Source organism: Tursiops truncatus, chromosome 1, assembly GCF_011762595.2.
Source record: "Tursiops truncatus isolate mTurTru1 chromosome 1, mTurTru1.mat.Y, whole genome shotgun sequence".
In the NCBI taxonomy this organism is placed as follows: Eukaryota; Metazoa; Chordata; class Mammalia; order Artiodactyla; family Delphinidae; genus Tursiops; species Tursiops truncatus.
This window is the reverse complement of record NC_047034.1, coordinates 1677992-1701243: the sequence shown is the minus strand read 5'-3', so window position 1 is coordinate 1701243 and position 23252 is coordinate 1677992. Positions and strand designations below refer to the sequence as shown.

The window sequence follows — 23252 nt, the reverse complement described above, 5'->3', positions numbered from 1 at the left end:
GTCTCATCCCCCGCCCAGGCCTCCAGGCCGGGAAGTCCTCTCCTCAGTGCAGTCTTTTAGACAAGCGATCTCTTCCGAGGGCACGCGCCAGTTATACCATTTTTTGAGCTGATCAAAGTTCATATCACCAGCAACGGGACAAAGCAAGATTGGTGTCACCTGACAGTTTGCAGTGACAATGCAGCATCACTTCTGGGACATTGCTGTCCAAGATGCAAGCCCTCAGTCTGTCACGAGGCAACACTGCACAAACCCAGACCGAGGGACGCACTGGCTGGGAATCTTCAAAGTGTCAACGTCATTTCAAGGAAAGACTGAGGGACTACAGACTAAAGAGATATGACAGCTAAACGCACTGTGTGATTCTGGATCCGATCCTTTTGCCATAAAGGACATTATTGGGACCACTGGCGCAACTTGCACGGGGCCTGAGGATTCCGTGGGAATCATGCATCAGTTTCCTGATTTTGGTGGCCACGTCGTGGTTACGTAGGAGGGTTATGGAGGAGAATGCCCTTGCTGGCAGGAAATACACACTGACCTGTTCTGGGTTGATGGGAATGACCCTCAAACGGTTCAGAAAGAAACATTTTTTTTGTATCATACGTGCAGCTTTTAAAATTGTGAGATTGTTTCAAAGTAAAAATTGAGGTACATTTGTGAACGCACAGCCCGAATACGTGAATATTTTTTGAATGTATCCTTTATGTGCGATATACTTAACATAAAAAACTGAAATTAAAAACAGGCAAGATAGCCCAAAGTTCTAGGTTTCTTTGCGCACCCAATGGGTCATTTCAAGCACCTCCCCTCCCCCGGGAAACCTGTTCTCTTTGGAGACCACTGCTCTTATCTAACCCAAATCTCTCCCTTGTGTTCAGGGGATAGGACCATGGTTTTGGGTCGTATCATGCAGGGCTGGAAGGGCTCCTGGTTCTTCCCTTGAGGTCGAAGCATCTTCCATCCAGAGCTGTCATCTCTCCCCCTACTCATCCCGGCTCCGTCCTGCCCTGTCTGCCTCCACCGCTGCCCCCAAGGACACAGAGAGGGAGCTGGAGTCTCAAGAGCATCTCAGCAGCGGAGCTCCCTGGTGCTCGGGATGGGCTTACCTGGATCTGCACGGTGTCCTTCTTGGGCCGGTACCCATAATATTCCTCCTGGCGCCTCATGAACTTCCGGAAGTGCTCCTGGATGAGAAACGTGGCGTAGAACTTCCCCACCGTCACCTCGTCATCTGCAGGGGGGGCAACAGGGGCCGGTGGGCTTCTGAGGCTGGGGTCAGCGTAGCCGGGTCCAGGTGCCCCTCGCGCCCCCCTCCTCTGCTTGCCGATGTGACCCCGATGGCTGCCATGGGGTCCACCCAAGGCATTCGCAGAGGGCCAGGCTGCTCTCCGACTCCCGCGGGGCTCCCTGGAAGCGACCTTCTCCCCTGCCCTCGGCCGCCTCTGCTCCCCGGTCTCCCAAAGCGGCGCCCACCTCCTATGGGCGGGATGACCTGGTCCAGCAGCTTCATGCTGGTCCTCTTCCAGATCTTCTTGATGATGGCCCGCAGCTCCTCGTTGGCCTGTTCGAAGTTACCTGGGGGCAAGGGACAGGCCAAGCCAACCGCACTTGACAAAGCCACCTAGCACTCCCCGAACCTCTCGCTCAGCAAACGTTGGCTGGGTTTTCCCTCGTGGCGGCTGCTTTGTGGGGAGGGCATCGCTGTTCCCCCGGGGCCGCCTGACCCTCGGGTCACACACGCACTCCCCACAGGCCTCGGCTTCCAGCACCTGGAGTGGCTGATTGGAGAGGCTGTCGCCCCCCGATCCTCCCCTCCGCCCACGCAGCAGCCTTCCATTCCCCACACCCCGTGGTCTGTCCCGCCTCCTCCAGGCAGCCGTCCTGCTCCTCTGCTTCATGCCTGTGAAGGCCCTGCTCACCTGGGCGGTAGCTCTGATGCCGCTGGGTCCCTGTGTGAGGGACACCCCCATCTCCTCCCCACTCCCATCCCGTCTGTCCTCCCGGCAGGGGGGCCTGCAGGTTCAGTGGGGCCCCGTGCGCACCCAGCAGCGGTCCAGCGGACCCCGGGTGGCCCCACCCCCGTGCTCACCCCGCCACTCCCTGGCCCACCCGCATCAGACCCGGCTGTGTGGGAACAGAGCCTTGGTGACCTTTGCCCTGCAGAATGTGGGGGCTCCCGCTGTGCCCTGAGGGGCATGAGAACGTTGTGGCCGTGGCCTGGGTCCTCCCTCTGCTTCTCCCCGTGACTCTTGATTCCGACCTTTAGCTCAGATTCTGGTAGAATCCGCTAGAAAACTCAGCCCCTGAGAGGAGGGGACTGCCCGCACCTTCCGTCTTGATCTTGAGCGCCGTGCGGACCAGGGCGAAGAGAGTGGCGTTGAAGGTGACCGTGCCGTCGCTGTTCAGGGGCATGTTCATGCCCACCAGCCGCTGTGCAGAGAGGGGGCTCACTGCCAGGCCGGGACCACTGAGCCGGGGGTCCATCCTCACCCGGGCTGGTGGCCGGCAGGGGAGGGGACCGGGCGCTACGCCCTCCGTGACGGAGGGGAGGATGAATTGGAGACACTGTTGAGAGTTTAGGTCCCAGGCGTGTGGGGACCCAGGAGACGACTGCTCTGAAATGACTCACCCAGTCGGGCCCTCGCCAGTGTCCCTGCCCCAGGGCCAGGTGGGGGACACCCCTCGCGGGCAGCTCTGGTTACCTTACATGCTACCCGGTGTGGGCAGAACTTCCCAAAGCCCAGAGGGGGCTGGATCCTCCTCAGCAGGGTCACCACGTCCAGGTGTTTGATTCTGCCCCTGCGGTAGGACACCAGACCTGTGCACCTGGCAGCCCCACCCAGACCTCCCTTCCGGCTCAGAGAATGGCCGAGGGCGGGGGAGCCGGGAGACAGGGGGACGCTTCCTGATTTCCAACCGTGCTTAGGGAGTGGAAGCTGAGTGTCCATTTTAAAGAAGAAACGATGTTTGAATTCACTGTTGCCCACCACCAGGAACGGGCTCTCTTTTTGGGGGGGTGGTAAGAGGCCAGAATCCCCTCAGATATGGGATCTCCGGGCTGGAATCTGGACCTCATTTCTCCCATGGTGGAGCCTTCGCTGGGTTTTAGTCAAGCTGCCTGGGGGCTCTCGGGATGTATTAACAGAAGTAGAGGGTATGGATCAAGGGAGGTGGAAGCTCACTTCCAGGGGCTGGTACGGAGCTGGAGACCGTGTCATAGGTTGGGAGATTAAGTGAGATACTGCACGCCGTGCTTGGCACAGCACCTGACACCTGGGAAACAGTCATCGAATGTGAGCTCATTACCTTCTTAGGAAGAAGGTAAGGCAGCTGTGCTTCCCAGCGTTAAAGTGCACCCGGACGCCCCGAGGGCCAGGTTAAGGGCAATGCAGATTCTGATTCCGTCATTCTGGGGTGAGGCCGGGGAGGTGGGGGCGGGGTGGGCTCTGCATCTTTCTAGAGCTCAGCTTCTTGGTCAGTGGACCACACTCTGAGTAGCCGGGGCCTAAACTGCCTGGGGAGGTAGTGAGTTCCCTGCTCCTAGAAGCATCCAAGCGAAGCTGGATGACCATCTCCCAATAAAGGCGAGGGGGCTTCTGCCCTGGGAGGCTGTAGGATCCCTCCCAACCCTGAGGAACTCCAAGTCTCTGTTTCGGGCCCTCGGATAATAAAGGGAGAGGCAGCCCCCTCCTCGTCGTTAGACTGGAGAGTGACTCGCTGTCGGACTCCAGGACGGGGTCTAGACCAGAGGAGTGGATGGTTGAGGGAGGGCCCAGCACAGAGCCTGCAGGAGGGACTCACTTAGCCTCTGGGTCATACTCTGCCCAGATGGCCTTGAATTCGTCCAGGTGATGAGGGCCCAGGATGGACCAGTCCCGTGTGAGGTAGTCAAAGTTGTCCATGATGACAGCCACAAAGAGGTTGATGATCTGCAGGAGGAGAACCGTGGGTTCCCTGCTTGGAAAGGCAGGTGGCACAGGGGGCGGGGCGGGGGGAATGGGGGCATCCACGGGGTCTGGGGTCCGTAGCTTCTCCTGCCTGGGCCCTGCCTCCGAGCCCTTCTGGTGACTACATCCCGCACACGAGCAGCCTGTGTCACTGCTCCGGCCCACGCGGTGTCCACTGCCGGGGCTCCTGGGGTTCATCCTTAAAAATCCCAACCTCAGCCTCTCGTCTGCCCCCCAGAGGGACGCTGGTCTCCCCCTGTGCCGCTCTTGTCTGTCCTGTATTGTTGGGTGTCCCTTTGAAATGCAAGGTGGCACTCAGTGAGCGCCTTCAGGGCTAAGGCTGTGTCCTGTTTGCCTTTCTGTCCCCTGCACTGAGCCCAGGGAACGTTAGACGCTCAAGCAAGCGCCTTAGTGAACATAGAAAAGAAAAAGAGTGAAGAGCGAGGGCCTGGGGCTGGGGGGCTCTTTGTCTCCCGCGAGTGCAGACAGCAGCCCCGGAGCCTCAAAGCCACCTGTGCTGTTTCCGAGCCCACTGCTACCTCCTTCGGGACCTCGTTTCAGGAGTCTCAGCCTCCTCACTGGGGGGCAACTGCCTCTTCCAGGGAAGAGAGAGGGGCGAACGGCTTTACTCTGTTTTAGGGTGGAACCTCACTAAATTCTTTTGATTACCAATCGCTAACGACAACAGCAAAAAAGGGCCAAGCTCTTAGCAACTCCTCTGGAGCAGGCAAACGCACTTGGAAAACTCAGCCACGCCCAGGATGATCAGAACAGGGACACCCTAGCCAGAGTCCCGTCTCCTGAGTCCCTGGAGAGACAGAGGCGACGGGAGGCGGCGGCGGGGTGGGGTGTCACCCTGCCTCAGCGCATGTCCCGCAGCCCGGCCGCCCCGCCCTCGGGCCTCACCAGGAAGGCACAGAGCATGTAGAAGCTAATGAAGTAGTAGTAGGCGAAGTCGGTGCCACAGGTGCGCTCCTCCCCCGGGGCGTAGTCCGACTCGGGGTCGCACAGCTGGCCGTAGCTGCAGGCCAGCAGGATCTCCTGCCACGCCTCACCCGTGGCACACCTGGAAGGCAGGGCGCCGTGCGCCTCTCACTCTGGGCAGCGGCGGAGAGCAGGGCGTCGGGGGGAGCAGGCCGGGCGCCCCTGAGGACCCCGGGTTCACGTGCTGCCCAGTGTGAGCCAGGCCCCACTGCCCCCTGTGCTGCGTGCGGTCCCCCCCAACTCTACCCCTCGTGGGGCACCATAGGCAGGAACTGAACAAAGAAAGGGGGCTTCTCGGACAGAGGGGCAAAATCAATCCAGGATTCAAGTCATCGCTGGGGCAGCAAGAGAGCAAGAGAGCTGACCCGGGGTCGGCGAGGCCTCCCCCTCCCCACAAGGGACATTCGAGCTCCATCGCCCGCCTCAGTGCAATGAGGGTGGGGCGATCTGCGGGACCCCACTCAGGACCGGCTGCCTCCTTTTCAACCCCCAGGGCACAGTGGAGACGAGGGCCACTCGCGCAAAAACGATTTAAACAGCGGCTCTGGCTGTACGGGGTGAGCATCTGAAAAGGACAGCAGAGCCTTGGCGCTCCGGCGCGCTGGGCCCACACACATGAAGCCAGCCTGCCCGCGGACTAGGGGAGGGGTGGGGACAGCTGGGGCCTCTTGCCTGAAGAGCAGAAGCACGGCCTGGGGGAAGGTCTGGAAGTTGTTGTTCCGGTTGATCTGGGTCCCGTCCACCAGGGCAATCTTCCCGAGCATCTGCAGACCAGGAAGCACGCGACGGTGGCACCGGCATAGGTCTCCCCCGGCCCATCTCCCACTGCCCCCTACTTCCTCCAAATCCCCTCCACTTCAGGCCCCGTCAGACCTGAAGCCAGACGAGCTGGGCTGCAGTTGGCCCTCGAGCATCGCAGGGGTATAACTTTACAGTCAGCCCTTGGGCCCTCCGTATCCACGGATTCAAACAACCGCGTGGTACCGTGGTACCACGGTACGTATTTACCGAAAAAATCGCGTATACGTGGACACGCGCAGTTGAAACCTGTGTTGTTCGAGGGTCACCCGTATTATCAAGGTTGGGTGAAGTTCTTCTCCTCAAGCCAAAGAAATCTGGGGGGGTGGGCCAGTTGTCCTAACCAAAAGCTAGTCAGGGACCCAATGTGCTCCAGGAGATCGTAGGCCGAGACCACCCGAACCTCTGACGGGGCCCTGGAGAGCAATCTGGCCCTTGTCCGTCTGCCCACAGAGCCTCCCCCGCCTCCATGCCCCGCGCTGCTTCTGCTTGACATCGCTGCGTCGTCTGGGGACCACCTCCTCCTCTGGCCCTGCAGCTGAGCCCAGGGCTGCCGGGAGGCCAGACGGGGGAAGGGTCCAGCCTGCACGCCGGCCAGAGGCTCCCCTCCCGCCCCTCACCTGCATGCCGATGACGGCGTAGATAAAGAAGAGCATGACGATGAGCAGAGCCACGTAGGGCAGGGCCTGTGGGCGACGAACGGAGGCTCAGGGCGCAGGGCCCCGCCGCCTGCCCCGCAGCCCCGCCCTGCCGTCGTTCACGTTCACCGGGCCCCGCCCCCCGCGGCTGGGTGGGCGGGGCCGCACACCTGGAAGGACTTGATGAAGGTCCAGAGCAGCGTGCGCACGCCCTCGGCGCGGCTCAGCAGCTTGATCAGCCTCAGGACGCGGAACAGGCGGAAGAAGGCGCTGGAGATGCGGGCGCTCTCGTCGGGGTCCTGCGGGGCGCAGCCCCAGGATCAGTCTGGGGCCGGGGCAGGGGGTGAGGGCAGGCAGGCGGGGCGGGGCAGAGTGTGCGGTACGAGTCGTGCTGGGGGGACTCCCAGCCCGCCCCGCGGCCCCTGCTGAGCACTCGTGCTGGCCCTCGGGGGCCTGCAACGCTGGCGGTGACGCGGGCTGGGCGCCAAGCAGTGCGCGGAGTGGACGGCGATTCTGCCCCCGGGGCAGCGGAGGAGGCGGCGGCCAGGCCCCGCGCCGGCTCTCCTGGGGCTCCTGCCTCATCCCACCTCCTCCCCGAGCTGCCACTCTGCCGAGGACCCTGGCAGCTCTCCCGCCCCTCCCCTAGTGTCCACCCAGTGCAAAGTCTCCCAGAAGCTCAGCTGCTCTGCGGCCATCAATTCAGTGGCCACACCCTGCCCCGCACAGGGCTCTCCCAAGCCGGGAGGCCTCTGCCCACGTGCCAGCCTTAGACACTGGATGACTCCGGCCAGGGAGAGCCCCCTGCCCGGCGTCCCATGTCCCCACAGGCTTGGTGCTGGTGACCTGTCGCTAAGGTTCTGTATCAGCCAGTTCTCTCTGGATGTTGCCATCAGCACAGAGGCCCTGTTTCCCAGGGCTCCGAGAAAGCCACTGCATCCATGCACATTCTAGTAGCACAGAGCTCCCCCCCCCTCGCCGTCCCCACCCGGAGCCTCTGGGGCCTGCCTGGGGCAGGGGGCCCTGAGCGCGTCTGCCCCATGCAGTCCAGCGGCCAGGCCCGAGCATGCATGCTGCAGGGCAGAGCTGGCGGGCGAGCCCTGCAGGCTCATGCAGCCTGGAATTACAACGTTCCCGCAGCTGCCACCCAGGCAATACAGTCCCCCGCTGGAGGCCAGGAAAGTCTGTGGAGAGAGAGAGGAGGGGGTGGGGGGAGGAGAGAGAGGAGGGACACGGTGGGAGGGCGGTGAGGAGAGGCATCAGAGAGGACAGGCCACATAAGAGCTAAAGAGAGAACGAGGCAGAGAGGCAGGGGGTGAGAGGCCCCTAGTGGCTGCCGGCCAGGGTCGGGCGGGTGGGTGTTGAGGACGGAGCTATGGGGACAGTGAGGCCACAGGCTGGGGGCAACGGAGCCAGGAGAGGAGGGGAGACCGAAGACGGGCAGGTCCCTTCTCGCCCCCAAGATGCAACCTGTGTGTCTGGCGTCTGTGGTGCTGGGGCCGTAGGGGGGTGGCACGTGGGAAAGTACCTGCGCTCATGGTCACGAGGGAAGTCACACCCCTGTCTCCTGAGTCCAGGGGTGCTGGCCAGGTCCCTTGTGCTGCTGAGGCCCTTACCGGGGTCCCATCCTCTGTGGCAAAGGCCCTCTGGGGGAGTCTGAGACCCCCCAGCAGATGCATCTCTGCCCACCCACCCCAGCCCCCCACCTGGGAGCAGGACCTAGGCTTCCATCTCAGGGCCAGGCTCTTAAAGGGTGGGCACGGGGTGTGGGGAGCAGCCTTTGTTCCTGTTTACTCTGAGCTCCTCCCTTGGGCCACATCTCAGGAGAAGCCCTGTTTCTGGAGTCCTGGGATGGGGAATCATTGCTTTATCTCCTAATGACTTGTGGGGGGACTGGTTCCCAGTATGCTATCTCCCCACCAAGCAGCATTCTCCAGGGCAACTTTCATCTGGGACACTGGTTCTCAGCCCAGGGTGGGCATCAGAATGCCGGGTCCCCACCCCGGCCGAGTAAGTCAGCTCCTGGGGCCTGGGCCTGGCTTCCGGGTGTAAGTGCACCCCAGGTGATTTCACGTGCAGCCCGGGGTGACAAGCCACGTTCCAGGCCCGTGCGGCCAACACGGTACCACCAGCCACACGTGGCTCTTTGGGTTACAGTGAAAATTACATAGACTTAGAAGTTCATCTCCTCAGTTGCACTGGCCACGTTTCAAGCGACCAGTAGACACTTGCGGCTCGTGGCTACTGCACTGGAGAGAGCAGAACCGGGACTGCAGAGAGTGCTAACGGACGCTGCCGCCCTAGTCTGCTCCCTGGTTTATACGACAGGAATATAAATCCGTATTTTAATTCAAAGTCTTAACATGACTTCAAGCAAACAGTCCTGGTTAGGGGCATCTGCTGTCCCTAAAAACCAAAAGGTGAGCAGCGACGCCCTCGGCCCTCCTGCACCGAAGAAACTGCCCTGATTAACCCCAGACTCCCCGGCACAGACCTCAAAACTCCAAGAAGTAATTTGTCATTTGAGCTGAGACTGCGCTGGTGAGAAGTGCTGCTCTCAGACCCTGGGGCCTTTGGGGGGGCTATTTCCCAGCAGGTGTCCCGGTTTGCCCAGAAGGCAGCCTGCCCCCCCCCCCCCCGGCCCCACCCGCTCCGGGCCTGCTTGGAGACGGGATGCTCCTCCCCACGCCCCTCCTCCCGGCTGCCCCTGGCAGGCACTCTGGGGGCAGGGGGGAGGGGAATGCCTTGTGACTTCAACCTCTGGCTCCGGGATCTGCCCCTCCCTGTCCCCTGCTCCCCTCCTTCAGCCGGCAGCCACCTCAGCTTCAGATCCTCAGCGAGGCCACCTGGAGGGCTCCACCTCTGGGATCCTGCCCTCTGGCAGAACCCCCCCCGCCCACGCCCTGCTGCTTTTCATCCCACCCCCAGGCCTCATCCCCTCCGTCTCTCCTGGGCCAGCTCCTGGGCTCACATACTGGCTACTTGTACTGAGACCCAACGAGCCGGCCCTCAAGACCGCAACGATCCTGGTATCTGACCCCTTGTTCCAGGCCTCAGGGCTGTCAAGCATGACTCCAGGGAGAAACTGGGCACTCGCCACCACCCCCATCCCCCCGCCCAGACTCAGACCCCTGCCTCCTGGCAGTGTGGCAGCCCCATCGGCTTCCTGCCGTGGGTTCTTGACAGCAGCTGTCCCTCAGAGGCAAGTCACACTGTCACACCCCCGCCCTCCCTCCCCAAGGACTCTGCTCGCTCCTCAGATGCCCTCGAGGCACCCAGCATGGACACCGCCTGCCCGCCTCCCCCACACCCTGCCCCCTTTCACACGCTTCTGTCTTACACTCATCTTTTCCCAGGGCTCTGAATCGCATCCTTTCTACCTCCTGTGAGACCCTAACAGTTTCCTCAGCGGTCTCTTCCCTCCTCCGTGCTGGCTCCACCCACAGCCTCCGCCTCCTCAAAATGAACGGGAGAAAATATTTGCAAACGAAGCGACTGACAGAGGATTAATCTCCAAAATACACAGGCAGCTCATGCAGCTCAATAACAAAAAAACAAACAACCCAATCCAAAAATGGGCAGAAGACCTAAACAGACATTTCTCCAAAGAAGATATACAGATGGGCAAGAAGCACATGAAAGGATGCTCAACGTCACTAATCATTAGAGAAATGCAAATCAAAACTACGAGGTATCTACCTGACACCACTCAGAATGGCCATCATCAAAAAATCTACAAACAGTAAATGCTGGAGAGGGTGTGGAGAGAAAGGAACCCTCTTGCACTGCTGGTGGGAATGTAAATTGGTACAGCCACTGTGGAGAACAGTATGGAGGTTCCTTAAAAAACTAAAAATAGAGCTACCATACGGCCCAGCAATCCCACTACTGGGCATATACCTGAGAAAACCATAATTCAAAAAGAGTCATGTACCACAATGTTCATTGCAGCTCTATTTACAATAGCCAGGACATGGAAGCAACCTAAGTGTCCATCGACAGATGAATGGATAAAGAAGATGTGGCACACATATACAATGGAATATTACTCAGCCATAAAAAGAAACAAAATTGAGTTATTTGTAGTGAGGTGGATGGACCTCGAGTCTGTCATACAGAGTGAAGTAAGTCAGAAAGAGAGAAAGAAATACCGTATGCTAACGCATATATATGGAACCTTAAAAAAAAAAAAAGGTTCTGAAGAACCTAGGGGCAGGACGGGAATAAAGATGCAGACGTAGAGAATGGACTTGAGGACACGGAGAGGGGGAAGGGTAAGCTGGGACGAAGTGAGAGAGTGGCATGGACATATATACACTACCAAAGGTAAAATAGATAGCTAGTGGGAAGCAGTCACACAGCACAGGGACTTTGTGACCACCTAGAGGGGTGGGATAGGGAGGGTGGCAGGGAGACACAAGAGGGAGGAGATATGGGGATATATGTTTACATATACCTGATTCACTTTGGTATAATCACTTTGTTATATAGCAGAAACTAACACACCACTGTGAAGCAATTATACTCCAATAAAGATGTTAAAAAAGAAAACCACTGAAGGGTGTCTGCTGCCCTCTAGTAACCGCCTCCCCCCAGACTCCTGAACTGGCCGCCGTGATTTCCTGGCCCTGCAGCCCCTGCTCCATCCTTGTAACTGGCTGCAGTCCCCCAGTCTGCTGTCTGTCACCCCGCAGCTCACGGGTGGCTCTCTGGTCCCAAGCCCCGTGGCCTTGCCAGCTGGAACCCTGTGGAGCCCCAACCCCCCAGGCTTCGGCCACCCGCTCCCTTCCTCGATGGGGCGGCTGCCACGTTCTGGAGTCAGTGACCCTCGGTTCCTGGCCTGCGTTTCCAATGACGCGCGGCTCGTCCGCACGCGCACACCAGCACCCAAACCCCAGCACCAGAGCAGAATCGTGGAGGTGGCCCCCCATCCTTCTTCTCCTCGGGATACTGAGTCTCCTCGACGCCTTCCTTCCCGGGGCCCTGGGCGGCACTCACCTCGCCCCGCTACACCTCCCAGAGCCGCGAGCTTGTCCTTACGTCCACCCCGACTCTCACGGAACCCCTCGTGCTCGGGGGGCGAACTGCCATCCCCAGAGCCAGCCCTCCCCGGGACACAGGGTCTCCTGCCCTCTCACCCAAGGGCTTAGCTCCTGCAGTTGCCCCTGTACTGCCTGATCCTCCCATGAGCCCAGGATGTGCTCTAATTTCTCCCATTTTCAAGAAAACTCTCCTAGGCTGCACGCTCTCCTCCACCTTCTAAGCCATTTCTCTTCGTAGCAAAAAGAGAGAACTGTCCAGGCTCACAGCCTGCCCTGCCTCTCTTCAGCCCACTCCAGCCGGGCGTTCTTCCCCGAGAGTCCCGTGAGACTGTCGGGCCGGGCTCCCGGGAGGGACACCACCGGGCGCGGCCTCCGGACCTTCGCTCTCTAAATACCCTCTTCTCTCCGTGGCTGGTCTCACCCCCTCCCACGACTCTAAATGCCAGTTCCTCCAGTAGTCTCCGATTTAGATCTCCAGCCCGAGCAGCCTCTGCGCGCCAGGGTCATGTCTCCATTCGGATGCCCTGCGAGCGTCCTGAGTTGTCACGCCCCAGGCGGGACTCTTGGTTTCTGCCCCACGCCTGCTCCTCTGGGAGTTGGCACGTCACAGCAAATGGAAGCTCCGTTTCTTGGGCAAAATCCTTGTACTCACCGTGGATTCGTTTTCCTCTCACCCTGAATCAAGCTCATCAGCAAATACTATCGGCTCAGTGCTCCAAGCAGCTCCGGTACTGGCTACTTCTCCTCTCCTGACCGCTCCCCGCGTGGCCCTTAGTGTCCCCTACAGCTTGCTGTCAGCACAGCAGCCCAAGGGATCCTCTGAGAACTGAGGGCAGACCAGGTGTACACGCCCCCGGGGCTCTCATCTCCCCGCAGCACAGAACCCAGGATCAGAAGCGTGGCTCTCCAGGGCCGACGCGACCCGGCCCCCGCCCTCTCTCTGAGCTCACCTCGCGGCTCACCCCTCACCCAGCCGCCAGGCCTCCCGCTGGTCCTCAGCCGGCCCACGTGCTCCTAGCTCCCTACCCAGGCCTGCGCACTCCCCACCTCACCCCCTCCACCCCCTGCACGGCCCACCCTGTGCTCCACGCAGGGCTGTGCTCAGTACCACCGACGCCACCTCCCATTCCCTTCTGTCGAAGGCTCCACCTGCTTGATTTCTCTTCATCACACGCGCTGGCCGCACCGGCCACGCGACAGATTCACTTGCACTGTCCGTTCACCCCCCACCCCGCCCCGGTGCTCTCTCCGTTTGCCCCCCGCCCCGGTGCTCTCGTTCTTTGCTGTCCCTCTAGCCCGTGGGAGGCGCTCAGTATTTGAGGAGCAGATGAACCACCGCCTCCCACACTGTGCCCCCTGCTTGCAGCCGCTCTCACCTCCCGCCCTTCGCCTCCAGGGTAACGCTTTAGAAGCGCAGCTTTCATCCTTCCACGGCCCTGTTCAGAGACCTCCAGCGGTGCCCACGCTGCCGGCTACACAAGGTCTGCACGCTCGTGTGCTTCTACCAAGCGGACCTCTCCGCGCGCCCCGAACCTTCCGTTCATTCGTCTCCCTCCGGCGCCCTTGCGGCAGCAGCCCTGCCTGTGCCGCGTGCTCCCACCTCCCTTTCCTTCAGGAGCCCCTTCACATGACGCCACCCCCACGGAGCCTGCCCTGACCACGCCACCCAGGGCCGACCTCTCTCTTCCACCGTGCCGCTTGCTGGGGGCCGCCTGGCACGCTCACTGTGCCTGGAATCTGAGGTGTCTGTCTGCTCTACAAGATTTGTAACCTGGGGTGACGGGCTGCACACGCAGCAGGTACCCCGCAAGGGTCTGTGGCCTCAGCCCCACCCCAGCAATGGCTGTGTCCACCCGGTACTCACGTCAATCTCACTGAGGATGACGTCGATGATGCTGCCGATGACAATCAGGAAGTCAAACACATTCCAGGGGTCCCCAAAATAGCCCTGGGGGAGGGGCCAGGGGTGAGCTGTGGAGGGGAGGGGCTGGGGTCCCCAAAATAGCCCTGGGGGAGGGGCCCTGGGTGAGCTGTGGAGGGGAGCGGCTGGGGTCCCCAAAATAGCCCTGGGGGAGCGGCCCGGCGTGAGCTGTGGAGGGGAGGGGCTCAGAGGCCAGCAGAGTGCAGTGGTCCCTATCGGGGGGAAGCAGAACTGCAGGGCCAGGCAGGGCTGGGCCAAGATGCCACTTCCCACGGGTGTTCCAGGGCGCCACCCACTCCCGCTCCCCTCCCCTTGCCTCCCCTCCCTCCAGAGCATAAAGTGGTCCAAGGGGAGGGCGGTGTGCCTGGGAACTCAGGATCTGGGGTCCTGGTCCGCACGGGGAAGTCCTTCGTCCCCCGCTTGAAGCCCAGTCCAGTCTGGCCTCACAGGCAGACCTGACACGGGGGTCGCGGGTGGGGAGTGGACGTGGAACCCAGGACACAGCAGGACGCTCCCTGGCCCGGGGGCTGCTCCTCAGAGACTTAAGGGAAACGGGGCCACGAGACAGGCTCAAGGAAGGGCGGGGCAGGGGCAGCCGCATCTAGTCCTGCCGGCCACTTCTGGCAGCCTGAGCCGCCTGCCGGCCCCGGGCTGAGCAGGCTGGGAGCAGAAATGCCGGAGGTAGGGCGTCCTGTAGGACGGGGTGAGAGGGCTCCATGGGAAGGCTCATCCTGCCGCGGGACTCACCCTGGCCTTGAAGGCCATGAGCTTGAGGACCATCTCCACCGTGAAGATGGTGGTGAAGGCCACGTTGAGGATGTCTGAGATGTGGTCCATCTGCTCCGACTGGTTGTAGTGCTGCGGAGGCACAGGGAGGGGCTGGGGGCCGGCTCTGCCCCTCGGGGAGACACCCCCAGAGCCCTGCTTTCTTCCTCGGGGCCCCTGCCCACCTTCCTTTAACCTCAGAAAACTAGAGCCCGCTCTGGCAACGTGCAGAACCCTACCAGGTCCGCGGCCACGCCCTCTCCCCTCGAAGGACCGTGAGGGGAGGCGGAGGGGGCCGACCCTGGTCTTGTGAGCAGGGTTATCCACACACGTCTGTTCCTGGAGGCCAGGAGGGAGGCCCCCCAGCAGGGCTCTGTGAGCGGCTCCCCCGAGCCGTTTGGGTACAGGACCAGGAGGGAAGACCCCTGGTTCGAGGCTGGGACTGCCACCACCTGCAGGTGGCACCTGAGATCACCAGGCTCCCATGCCTGCAAGCTACCCCGGGACCCCGAGGCAGCCCCGAGCAACGCCCGCAGCCGCCTTGAGCCTCCCCTGTGACCCTCCTGAAATCGATGTCCCTGTAACATTTCCCAGGAATCGCTCAGCCTTCTTAAAATAGAGTTGACACGACCCCACTTCCTCCACAAAACCTTCCCAGGTAGTAGAAGGATCTGGCGTCTCCCCTGCCCCACCCCGTCTTGGCAAGACTTCCTGACTCTGCTGCCCAGCTCAGGCCCCCACGTGAGCCGCGGCTCGTGGACCCCTGTCCGCGCTGGGCCCGCTGGCCCCGTGACTCCCTCCCCAGACCCTCCCCACCGGCAACGTGGGGTCGTGTCGTTGCCAGTGGCTGGGGCTCCGGGGCCAGGGAGCCTTGCTGTGTGATCCCGTTTACGCGGGGCGTTAGGGATCAGGTGCTTGGTTAAGGCTTGAGAAGGACGCTGCGGATGTGACGCGACTGTAGTGTGTCATCTCCTCGGAGGCAACCGTTCTGTGAATACTACATCCCCTCTTCTCGGGACCGGAGCTGACGTTGCAGCCTTCTCCCCCATCAGGGCAACAGCAGAAGGAGAACAGAGGAGGCGCCCTGCGCTTCCCGCACAGCCCCACCCTCCTGCGCAGCCGCCTCCGGCCCCAGAGCAGCCACAGCCGCGTGTGCGCTTGAACCACGGCCCCGATGAACCGCTGAGGGCCTGGCCCCCGGGCCGGCGTCCAGTCCACCTCCCTCCCCACGTGGCACCGCAGCATGGTACCTGGCGCAGAGCAGGTGCCAGGAAGAGTCTCCTGGGGGTAGTCAGCCTGGAGCCCCCTCCCCCTGCCCTGCCCAGGCCCTGGCCCGCTGGGCGCTGGTCTCGGGGGACCTGGTCCCCGGGGGCCTTACCTGCATGCCCAGGCAGATGGTGTTGAGCATGATGAGGGCGAACATTAGGTACTCGAAGTAGGAGGAGGTGACGATGTACCACACCTGGTACTGGCACGGGTTTTTGGGGATGTAGCACTTCAGGGGGCGGGCCTTCAGGGCGTACTGCACGCACTGGCGCTGAGACGGGACGCGATGGGCGGGTCAGTGCCCGGGGCCGCCTCCCCCCCTTCCACGTCCACGCCCACAGGCTGGAGGAGCCCTGAATTCAGCAGGCCAAGGGCCTCTGCTGGGCTGTCGAGGGGAAGAGTTCCGCTGGGCCGGATTCCCCTGGAACCATCACCGCCCATTTGCAGCATGGCTCTCACCCAGCCCAGGGGCTCTGGGCATCACGACGGGTCCACAGGAGACCCCACCCGACCACCGTGTGCTGCTTCAGGCGGGAGATGGGTCGGAGGTGGGGCTGGGCACCCAATGGAGGGTCTGGGATCACCCCCTGCCCAAGGGCCCCTTTCCCTGGCCTGAGCCTCGGCCCGGGGGGCGGGAGGCCTGGAGCAGCGGCCCAGCACCTGGTTCTTGTTCAGCTCGCAGTTCTTGTACTCGGTCTCCCCCTGCTCCTGGAAGGTGACGATGACGAAGCCCACGAAGATGTTCATCATGAAGAAGGCGATGAGGATGATGTAGACGATGAAGAAGACGGCCATCTCCGGGCGCTCATTGTACACGGGGCCCTTGTCCTCCTCGTGCGAGTCAATGGCTCTGTACAGCAGCCTGGGGTGGGCAGAGGACACAGGGGTGGGTGCTGGGCGGGGCGGGATGCGCTGGCTTCCCCCAGTCACCGGGGCAGAGAGGCCCACCCCGTGCCACCCCTGGTCGGGCTGTCTCTGGAGTGAGCGGTCGGCACCCCAGTCCCGTGCGCGCCCCGCGAGAGCCAGGGTGGCTGCCGAGCCCCGGCGGCGCCCGGCGTGCTGCATGTATACGTGGCCTCTGGCCGCGTGGCTGGGCCCCGCCCTCACTCACTCAGGCCACCCCTCGAAGGTGGACACCGTGAAGAGTGACATCATGGCCGAGAGCACGTTGTCGAAGTGGAAGTTGCTGTGCGTCCACTGGCGGGGGCGCAGCTCCACCTGCGTGGGGTCCCCATCCTTGTACACATAGTAGTAGCCCCTGAGGCGGGGAGACGCGGTCACCGCACTGTGCTCGCGGGTCCCCCTCCGCGTCCTCTGGGCCCCGGGCGGTGAGTGTGAGGGAGGAGGGCAGGTCTGGACCGGGGACCCCTCCCGAGGTCACTCGAGGAAGGGGCTTCTGTGAGCCTGAGGGGCTCAGCTTCCCAGTGGCCCCTGCGGAAGGGCCACCCTGCCACCCCCCACCCCACCCACCTGCACTCCTCCTCTGTCATCTTGGACAAGTCATTGCAGCTGAAGAATTTCCCCTGCATCCAGGAGGGAGGGAGGGAGACAGGTTGTCATGGAGACAGGATGGAAAGATGGGGTGGAAGGGAGGAGGGAAGGCAGGGCCTGAGGGCAGCCTAACCGCGGGGGCAGGGCCCCACGATAGTCTGCATCAGGTCACTGTTCCCTCAGCCGCCCGCGGGCTCCCCGCCAGGCGGACAGCTGTGAGGCTGGGAGCCAGCTCCTCAGACCATGAGCTTTGCTGAGTGCCCCAGGCTGGGCCTGAAGAAGGGAAGTACGGAGCCAGCTTGGCCTCTGCTTCCCGCTCAGGAGCCCCTGCCCCTGCCCCTGCCCGCACTGCTGGGGCTGCCCCACCCACCCCTTCCTTCTCAGGCCCTGGGGCGGTGCAGGGGTGGAGCCCAGCTGGGCCCGGATGACACATCTTCTCTCAAAATTGAGCAGGGGTCCCGGCACGCCCGCTCCCCCCAGGCTGAGTAGGGGAGCTCTGGGATCCCCTCTGCTGACTGCAGCCCAAGCGGTTTCTCCTTTGATTTATGTCACATATCGGGCGCCCACGGAAGATTTTGTTTCAACAAAAGGAGCTGATTGCTAGGTCTGACTGTGGCTAAATTGTTTGAATCCACAGATGCTGGTCCGGGTCCCTCAAAGGTCGGGAGAGGGAGATGCCTTGGCCAGGGACACAGGAGCAGCTGAAGACACGGCCACCCTGTCACTGCAGGCTCTTGCCGTCCCTACCACCTCCCCCTAATGTCACGGAGCAGAGGGTGAAGGTGAGGCAGGGGACGTTGGGGCAGGAGCCGGCAGAGGACGCTGTTGCCACTGGGCAGGCTTTTGGGCACTTGAAACCAAACACCCAATCTAGTACAGAAAGCAAATATAGTACGGATACGTGTGACCGGTGCATTACAAATATGATGAAAATGCCACCTGTACCTGGCGTTTGACTATGGTCTGGGCGGGAACTGGGGGTCTATCGATAAGAGACTCACACACACAGGGGGTGGGGGTGGGGGAGCAGCTGCTCACTCATTCTTTCGGGGAGCGCGTCTTGGGGGCCCGGATGGGTGCCAGGGTGAGGATGAGTCCTGCAGAGACTCTGCCCTGAGGGGGTCCCAGGGCCCCCAGGCTGCAGAGGCAGAGGCTGGGGATGGGGCGGGGGGCGGCCCTGGCTGGAGGGGTGGGATAGGGCCGAGTGCAGGCCACTGTAAGCACCTGGTTTGGCGGCTAAGCTGTCTCCGTCCAGACACCCCTCCCGCCCCTCCAGGACAGAGACCAACAGGACCCGGTCCCCTATAGGTCCTCTGGGAGCCCCACCCTGATGGCCCTCCCCAAAGCCTGCCCCTGCCCATGGAGAGGGCCTTGTGGGGTTCGCTCCACAGCCCCCTCAAGCCCTAGCAGAGGCCCGGGCCCAGAGGAAATGCTCCATAAATGTCTGTTGAATGAATGAGTGATTGTAAGATGATGCCATTGTATGTCTAAGAATGACTGAGGTTACATGATCGGGATGGTGCTTTGCGGGTGGGAGCAGAGGGTCATGGAAGGAAGTGTCGTGAATGTGGGTGGCGCCCTCAGGTGTCCCTGTCTGTGTCCTGCAGGTGATCTAAGAGCCAGAGGCATCCGGAGGTTGGCCGCACAGAAGATGGCCTGTCGGGCTGATTGCCATGTGGGAACGAATAGCGGAGTTCTCCCAGGAAAGTGAGCACGGAAGCGGGGTGGCTTCCACATGTGAAACGACGGATCCCCACCCGCGGAAGCTTGCGGGAGACACACCTGCTGGCTCAGGGGGTGCGGAGGCTGGGGCGGGCGTGTCCTGGAGGGGGTGGAGAGCATGACAGTGGGCTGGGTGCTGGCAGGCCCGGCGCGGGGCGGGGGGGGGGGGGGGGGGGGGGGAGGCCAGTAAGACAGCAGGTGGCCCGCAGAGCCCCGGGGGCCAGGTGGCGCGTCACCTAGGAGCCAGACTCAGGCTCTCGACGGCTTAGCCTTACCCCTATGCGTTCAGGACATCTGCCGTCACGGTTTGGGGCTCCCCTCGTTTAGAGGGAAACAGACCGGCTCTTGCCTCGGCCCGAGAGCTGGCAGCGGAGCTGGGGGAGTGAGGGCAGGAGGAGCTCACCTTGAAGAGCTGGACGCCGATGCAGGCGAACATGAACTGCAGCAGGGTGGTGACCAGGACGATGTTCCCGATGGTGCGGATGGCCACGAACACGCACTGTACCACGTGCTGGGGAGGGAGGCCGGTTGGCACCTCTCCCCTCCCCTCGCCGGCCCGTGCCAGCCAAGGGGCCCCCAGGGCGCAAGCCTAGTCGCCTCCCGGCTTGCTGGGGGCAGAGAGGGGCCCATGGGGGCACGGCTTCCCAGCCACGCCACACCCCCATTGGGCAGAGGGGATGGGACGGGCCCGGCAATGGCCGGGCTGACTGAGTGAGGCCTGGCAGCCCTGTTCTCCCCCCAGGGTCCCGCCGGCCCCTCTCACCTTCAGCCCTTTGGCTCTGTTGATGGCCCGGAGCGGTCGGAGTACCCTCAGCACCCTCAGGATTTTCACCACGGAGATGGCGCTAGACCTGGGGGGCAGCCTGCTCAGCCCTCCGCCTGCCACCGGCTCTCCGCACCCACGCCTGCCTCCCCCAGCTCCCCTTAAGCTCCGCCCCGGCCCCTGGGCTGGTTTCCTCCAGGGCTGCCCACAGACCCTGTCTCTCCCATCAGACTGGAGTGCCCTGGGCACCGGGGCTGTGCTCCCCGTGGGGCTGTGGAGGGGACTCCCTGCTCCTGTCCGCATCCCCCCTGGTCTCCAGCACACGCTCTGCCCACCTAGCCTTGTCACTCAGTCCAGTTGGTGACAACCCAAGGGACCCCCCCACCCTGGCCAGTGGTCCCGAGAGACTGTCCCCTGTGGCTCAGCGCCCACCAACCAACAGCGGCTGGGCTGCCACTCTGGGCCCCGGCTGCCCCGCTCACTCGAGTCCCATGGAGATGAGGGACACGGCCACCACCACCAGGTCCAGGATGTTGAAGTAGTTGCGGCAGAAGGAGCCCTTGTGCAGGAAGGCCCCATAGGTGGTCATCTGGGGAGAGAGGTGGCATCCTGGGTGGGGAGGACCCTGGGGACACTCCTTGCTGGGTCCTTAGGGCATTGCCCTGTTCTCTGCACCCGCCTCTGGGAGCACTGACACCTCTCATGGGCAGCGAGGCCAAGGGAGCCCTGGGTCTCCTTCCTTACCCAGCCACAGGGGGATGCCCTGCCCTCTGCTCTGCAAATTGATACAATTCTTCCTCTCCCTCCTCCCTCGAAAGCATCCTAGGCATGGTTGGGTCAGGCTGAACAGCCCGTCGAGGACTGAAGACCTTGCCCAGGCACCCACCCCTGCACGCGTGCTATATCTCAGCCCAGAGGGGCCCCTTTCTCCTCTCTGAGCACATCCCACACATCGCTGTACAATGCGTTTGCATTGTTTTGTCCTCCTTGACTGCCCCTGCTCGCTCTCTAATGAAGTCCTGTCCAATTTCAAGGCCCAACTCTAAAGTCACCACCTCCAGGAAGTCCTCCTGGACCTCAGGGAAGCCACCATCTCCCTCTGATCAATTTCTTTAATAATCGGGGCCCTGAAAGAAAGGACTGTCCTCACTTCATACTGCAGCCAGCTCTGGGCCTGCTCTCCCTTCACGGCTCCCCTCTCCCCTCCTGGTTAATGGAGGTGAAGACTGGGGTTATGGGTTCTAGCCACAGATGGGAGGTCTCTGCCCCCAGACCCCATCCCCCACCAACGATGGTGTGAACCCGGTGTGTCCACCTTGAGAACGGGAGGGCAGTGGTGTGCTACGGACAAGGGGTGGGAGGGCCGTGAGAGGGCGGAGCTGCCAGAAACCCACCCAGGGCGACAGCCGCTTCTCTGGGATCCTAGGGGAGGCCTTTCAGTCGCTGGTAACAAAGGTCTGGGAACAGATCACTGCTCCCGGGTCCACGCTTAGGCTAGTTGCGCCCTGACTGTGGAAGAACGTGCCCAAGGCTTCAGAGGCACGCAGGCCGCGGGTTGACCGTACCCCATGCCTCCACACCCCTCCCGCTTGCCCGCTCGCACCAACTCGTGAGCTGAGACCAGCCGGGCTCCTGGGTCCTGGGAATCTTTCCCTGCTGCTCTCCACCACCTTCTTGCTTTTCCCTCCTCCCTGCAACCCAGCCCCTGTACGGCCTGTGTAAGCAGGAGCCACAGCAGGTCTGGTCCCTGGCCTGGAGATGCCCTTCGCCCAGGCTGTCTGTCTCACAGCCTTCACTCACCTTGAGGACAATCTCCACAGTGAAGACAGAGGTGAACACGATGTCAAAATACCCAAGGATCTGGTGACAGGGCAGAGGTCAGTGAGAGGAGGGGCAGAGCAGTGATAGCACCATCATCTTCATCGACATCACCACCATCCCCATTGCCACCACCATTACTGTCATCACCACCAGCATCACTACGGCCAACATCACCACCATCATCACCACCACCACCATCCCCACCACCATCCCCATCCCCGCCGTCACCATCACCACCACAATCCCCACCACCATCGCCACCATCACCATCACCATCACCACCACCATCACCACCACCATCCCCATCCCCACCACCCCATCACCACCACAATCTCCACCACCACCATCCCCATCCCCACCATCGTCACCACCACCACCATCACCACCACCATCCCCATCCCCACCATCACCACCACAGTCCCCACCACCACCATCCCCATCACCACCACAATCCCCACCACCACTATCCCCACCACCATCCCCATCCCCACCACCACCATCCCCACCACCATCCCCACCACCACCATCCCCACCACCACCACAATCTCCACCACCACCATCCCCACCACCATCCCCATCCCCACCATCACCATCACCATCCCCACCACCACCATCCCCATCACCACCACAATCCCCACCACCACCATCCCCACCACCATCCCCATCACCACCATCCCCATCACCACCACAATCCCCACCACCACCATCCCCATCCCCGCCACCGTCACCACCATCCCCACCACCACCATCCCCACCACCATCACCAATATCTCCACCACCACCATCCCCAACATCCCCACCATCACCACCACCACCACCACCATCACCATCACCACCACAATCCCCACCACCAACACCACCATCACCACCATCCCCACCATCCCCGCCACCATCACTGCTAACATCCAGCAACAAGAGCCCGTGTAGGCCGAGCGCTGTGAGGCAGTCTTGGCCCTCCAGGGATTTAAACTCTAAGCCACTCTGATGCCTGTAGCCACACAGAGGAGACAGTGAGCTCTGGGCATCAGGGTGAGGTGTGCGGTGACGCAGGCTGGGTGGGGATGGTGCCGAACTGGCTGCCGTCACCTGGTTCCTCACAGACTCAGTCCGGATGGGGTCCTCAGCGGCCAGTGCGGCGCTGCTCAGCAGGATGAAGAGCAGGATGAAGTTGGTGAACCAGGTGGCGTTGACGATGCGATGGCACAGGACGCGGATCCTGCGGGGGCGGGGTGGGGGCGGGAGGCTGTGACCCGCCTCCGTTGCTGGACCCCGCCCTCCCGGTCAGTGGAGAAGGACAGCCGGCAACCGGGTGGTCTCTGGCTGGCCTCGCAGGGCCCTGTCCCACCTTCTGTTCCTGCAGCCCCAGTCCCATCCCGCACAAGCCCTCCCCCAACACTCCACCTCATCCCACGGCATCCCCACTAAAACAACGGGGCAGGCCCATCTCCATCCCTGAGGCCGACAGCTGAAACTCCATGGGGACTACAGTCTGTATTTTAAAGGTGTAAAATTGTGAAGCCAGTGAGAACTAGAGCTTATCCCCTTGTCCTGCTCTTGGAAAGGAACCCAGAGATGTGATCCCTCTTAGGAGTAAGTAACTGATAAGGCTTAAAGCATTACTTCTCCCAGAGATTCCGGCACTTTCAACCGGGCACAAGGTCTTAAGCTAAAGGAATGACTTTCTCACGGTGTAATTGTAGGCCCAGGAGAAGGGGGCCTTCTCAGAGCAGGAAGCAGCCCTCTCTGAGAGCCCCACCAACCTCCCTGCCCCGCCACCGAGAGGCCACCCACTTATTGGTGGGGCTGAAGATGAAGAAGGCGCTGGCTTCTGGAATGGGCACCGCCTTCTCCTTCAGCTGCAGCTCGGCCAGCGGGCGCGGCCGTGGGCTTATTGGGATCTCGGGCTCGTCTTCCTCATCGTCTCCTGTGGGGGAGGGGAGAGAGAGGTCGGGGTGTCTGTCCACGTTTCACTGTTCCCCTGGCTCCTGTGCTCTGACCCCAACCGTGAACCCCCCGCAGCCAGCAAGCCACACGGGGCACGAGGGCGCCAGCAGAGTCCAGCCAGGCACCTCCCTTCCTTGCGGCACACGGGGC

At 62.0% G+C, this 23252-nt stretch overlaps 1 protein-coding gene across 2 annotated transcripts in view; it reads right to left on the bottom strand.

Moving 5' to 3' along the window:
- Positions 1–23252, bottom strand: part of CACNA1S (calcium voltage-gated channel subunit alpha1 S) — a 60467-nt gene that overhangs the window by 4198 nt on the left and 33017 nt on the right. For both annotated transcript variants that reach the window (XM_033846898.2, XM_073799915.1), the window contains exons 17-38: positions 22950–23082; positions 22245–22374; positions 21138–21197; positions 19820–19926; positions 19338–19425; positions 18978–19085; positions 16832–16884; positions 16473–16619; positions 16022–16223; positions 15474–15632; positions 14078–14188; positions 13274–13357; positions 7495–7551; positions 6541–6669; positions 6353–6418; positions 5607–5698; positions 4857–5016; positions 3805–3932; positions 2706–2802; positions 2331–2433; positions 1477–1578; positions 1110–1234 (exon numbers count right to left, since the gene is read on the bottom strand). In XM_033846898.2, the coding sequence (XP_033702789.1) occupies positions 1110–1234; positions 1477–1578; positions 2331–2433; positions 2706–2802; positions 3805–3932; positions 4857–5016; positions 5607–5698; positions 6353–6418; positions 6541–6669; positions 7495–7551; positions 13274–13357; positions 14078–14188; positions 15474–15632; positions 16022–16223; positions 16473–16619; positions 16832–16884; positions 18978–19085; positions 19338–19425; positions 19820–19926; positions 21138–21197; positions 22245–22374; positions 22950–23082 (2441 nt within the window). The remainder of the gene's footprint in view (positions 1–1109; positions 1235–1476; positions 1579–2330; positions 2434–2705; positions 2803–3804; positions 3933–4856; positions 5017–5606; positions 5699–6352; positions 6419–6540; positions 6670–7494; positions 7552–13273; positions 13358–14077; positions 14189–15473; positions 15633–16021; positions 16224–16472; positions 16620–16831; positions 16885–18977; positions 19086–19337; positions 19426–19819; positions 19927–21137; positions 21198–22244; positions 22375–22949; positions 23083–23252) is intronic.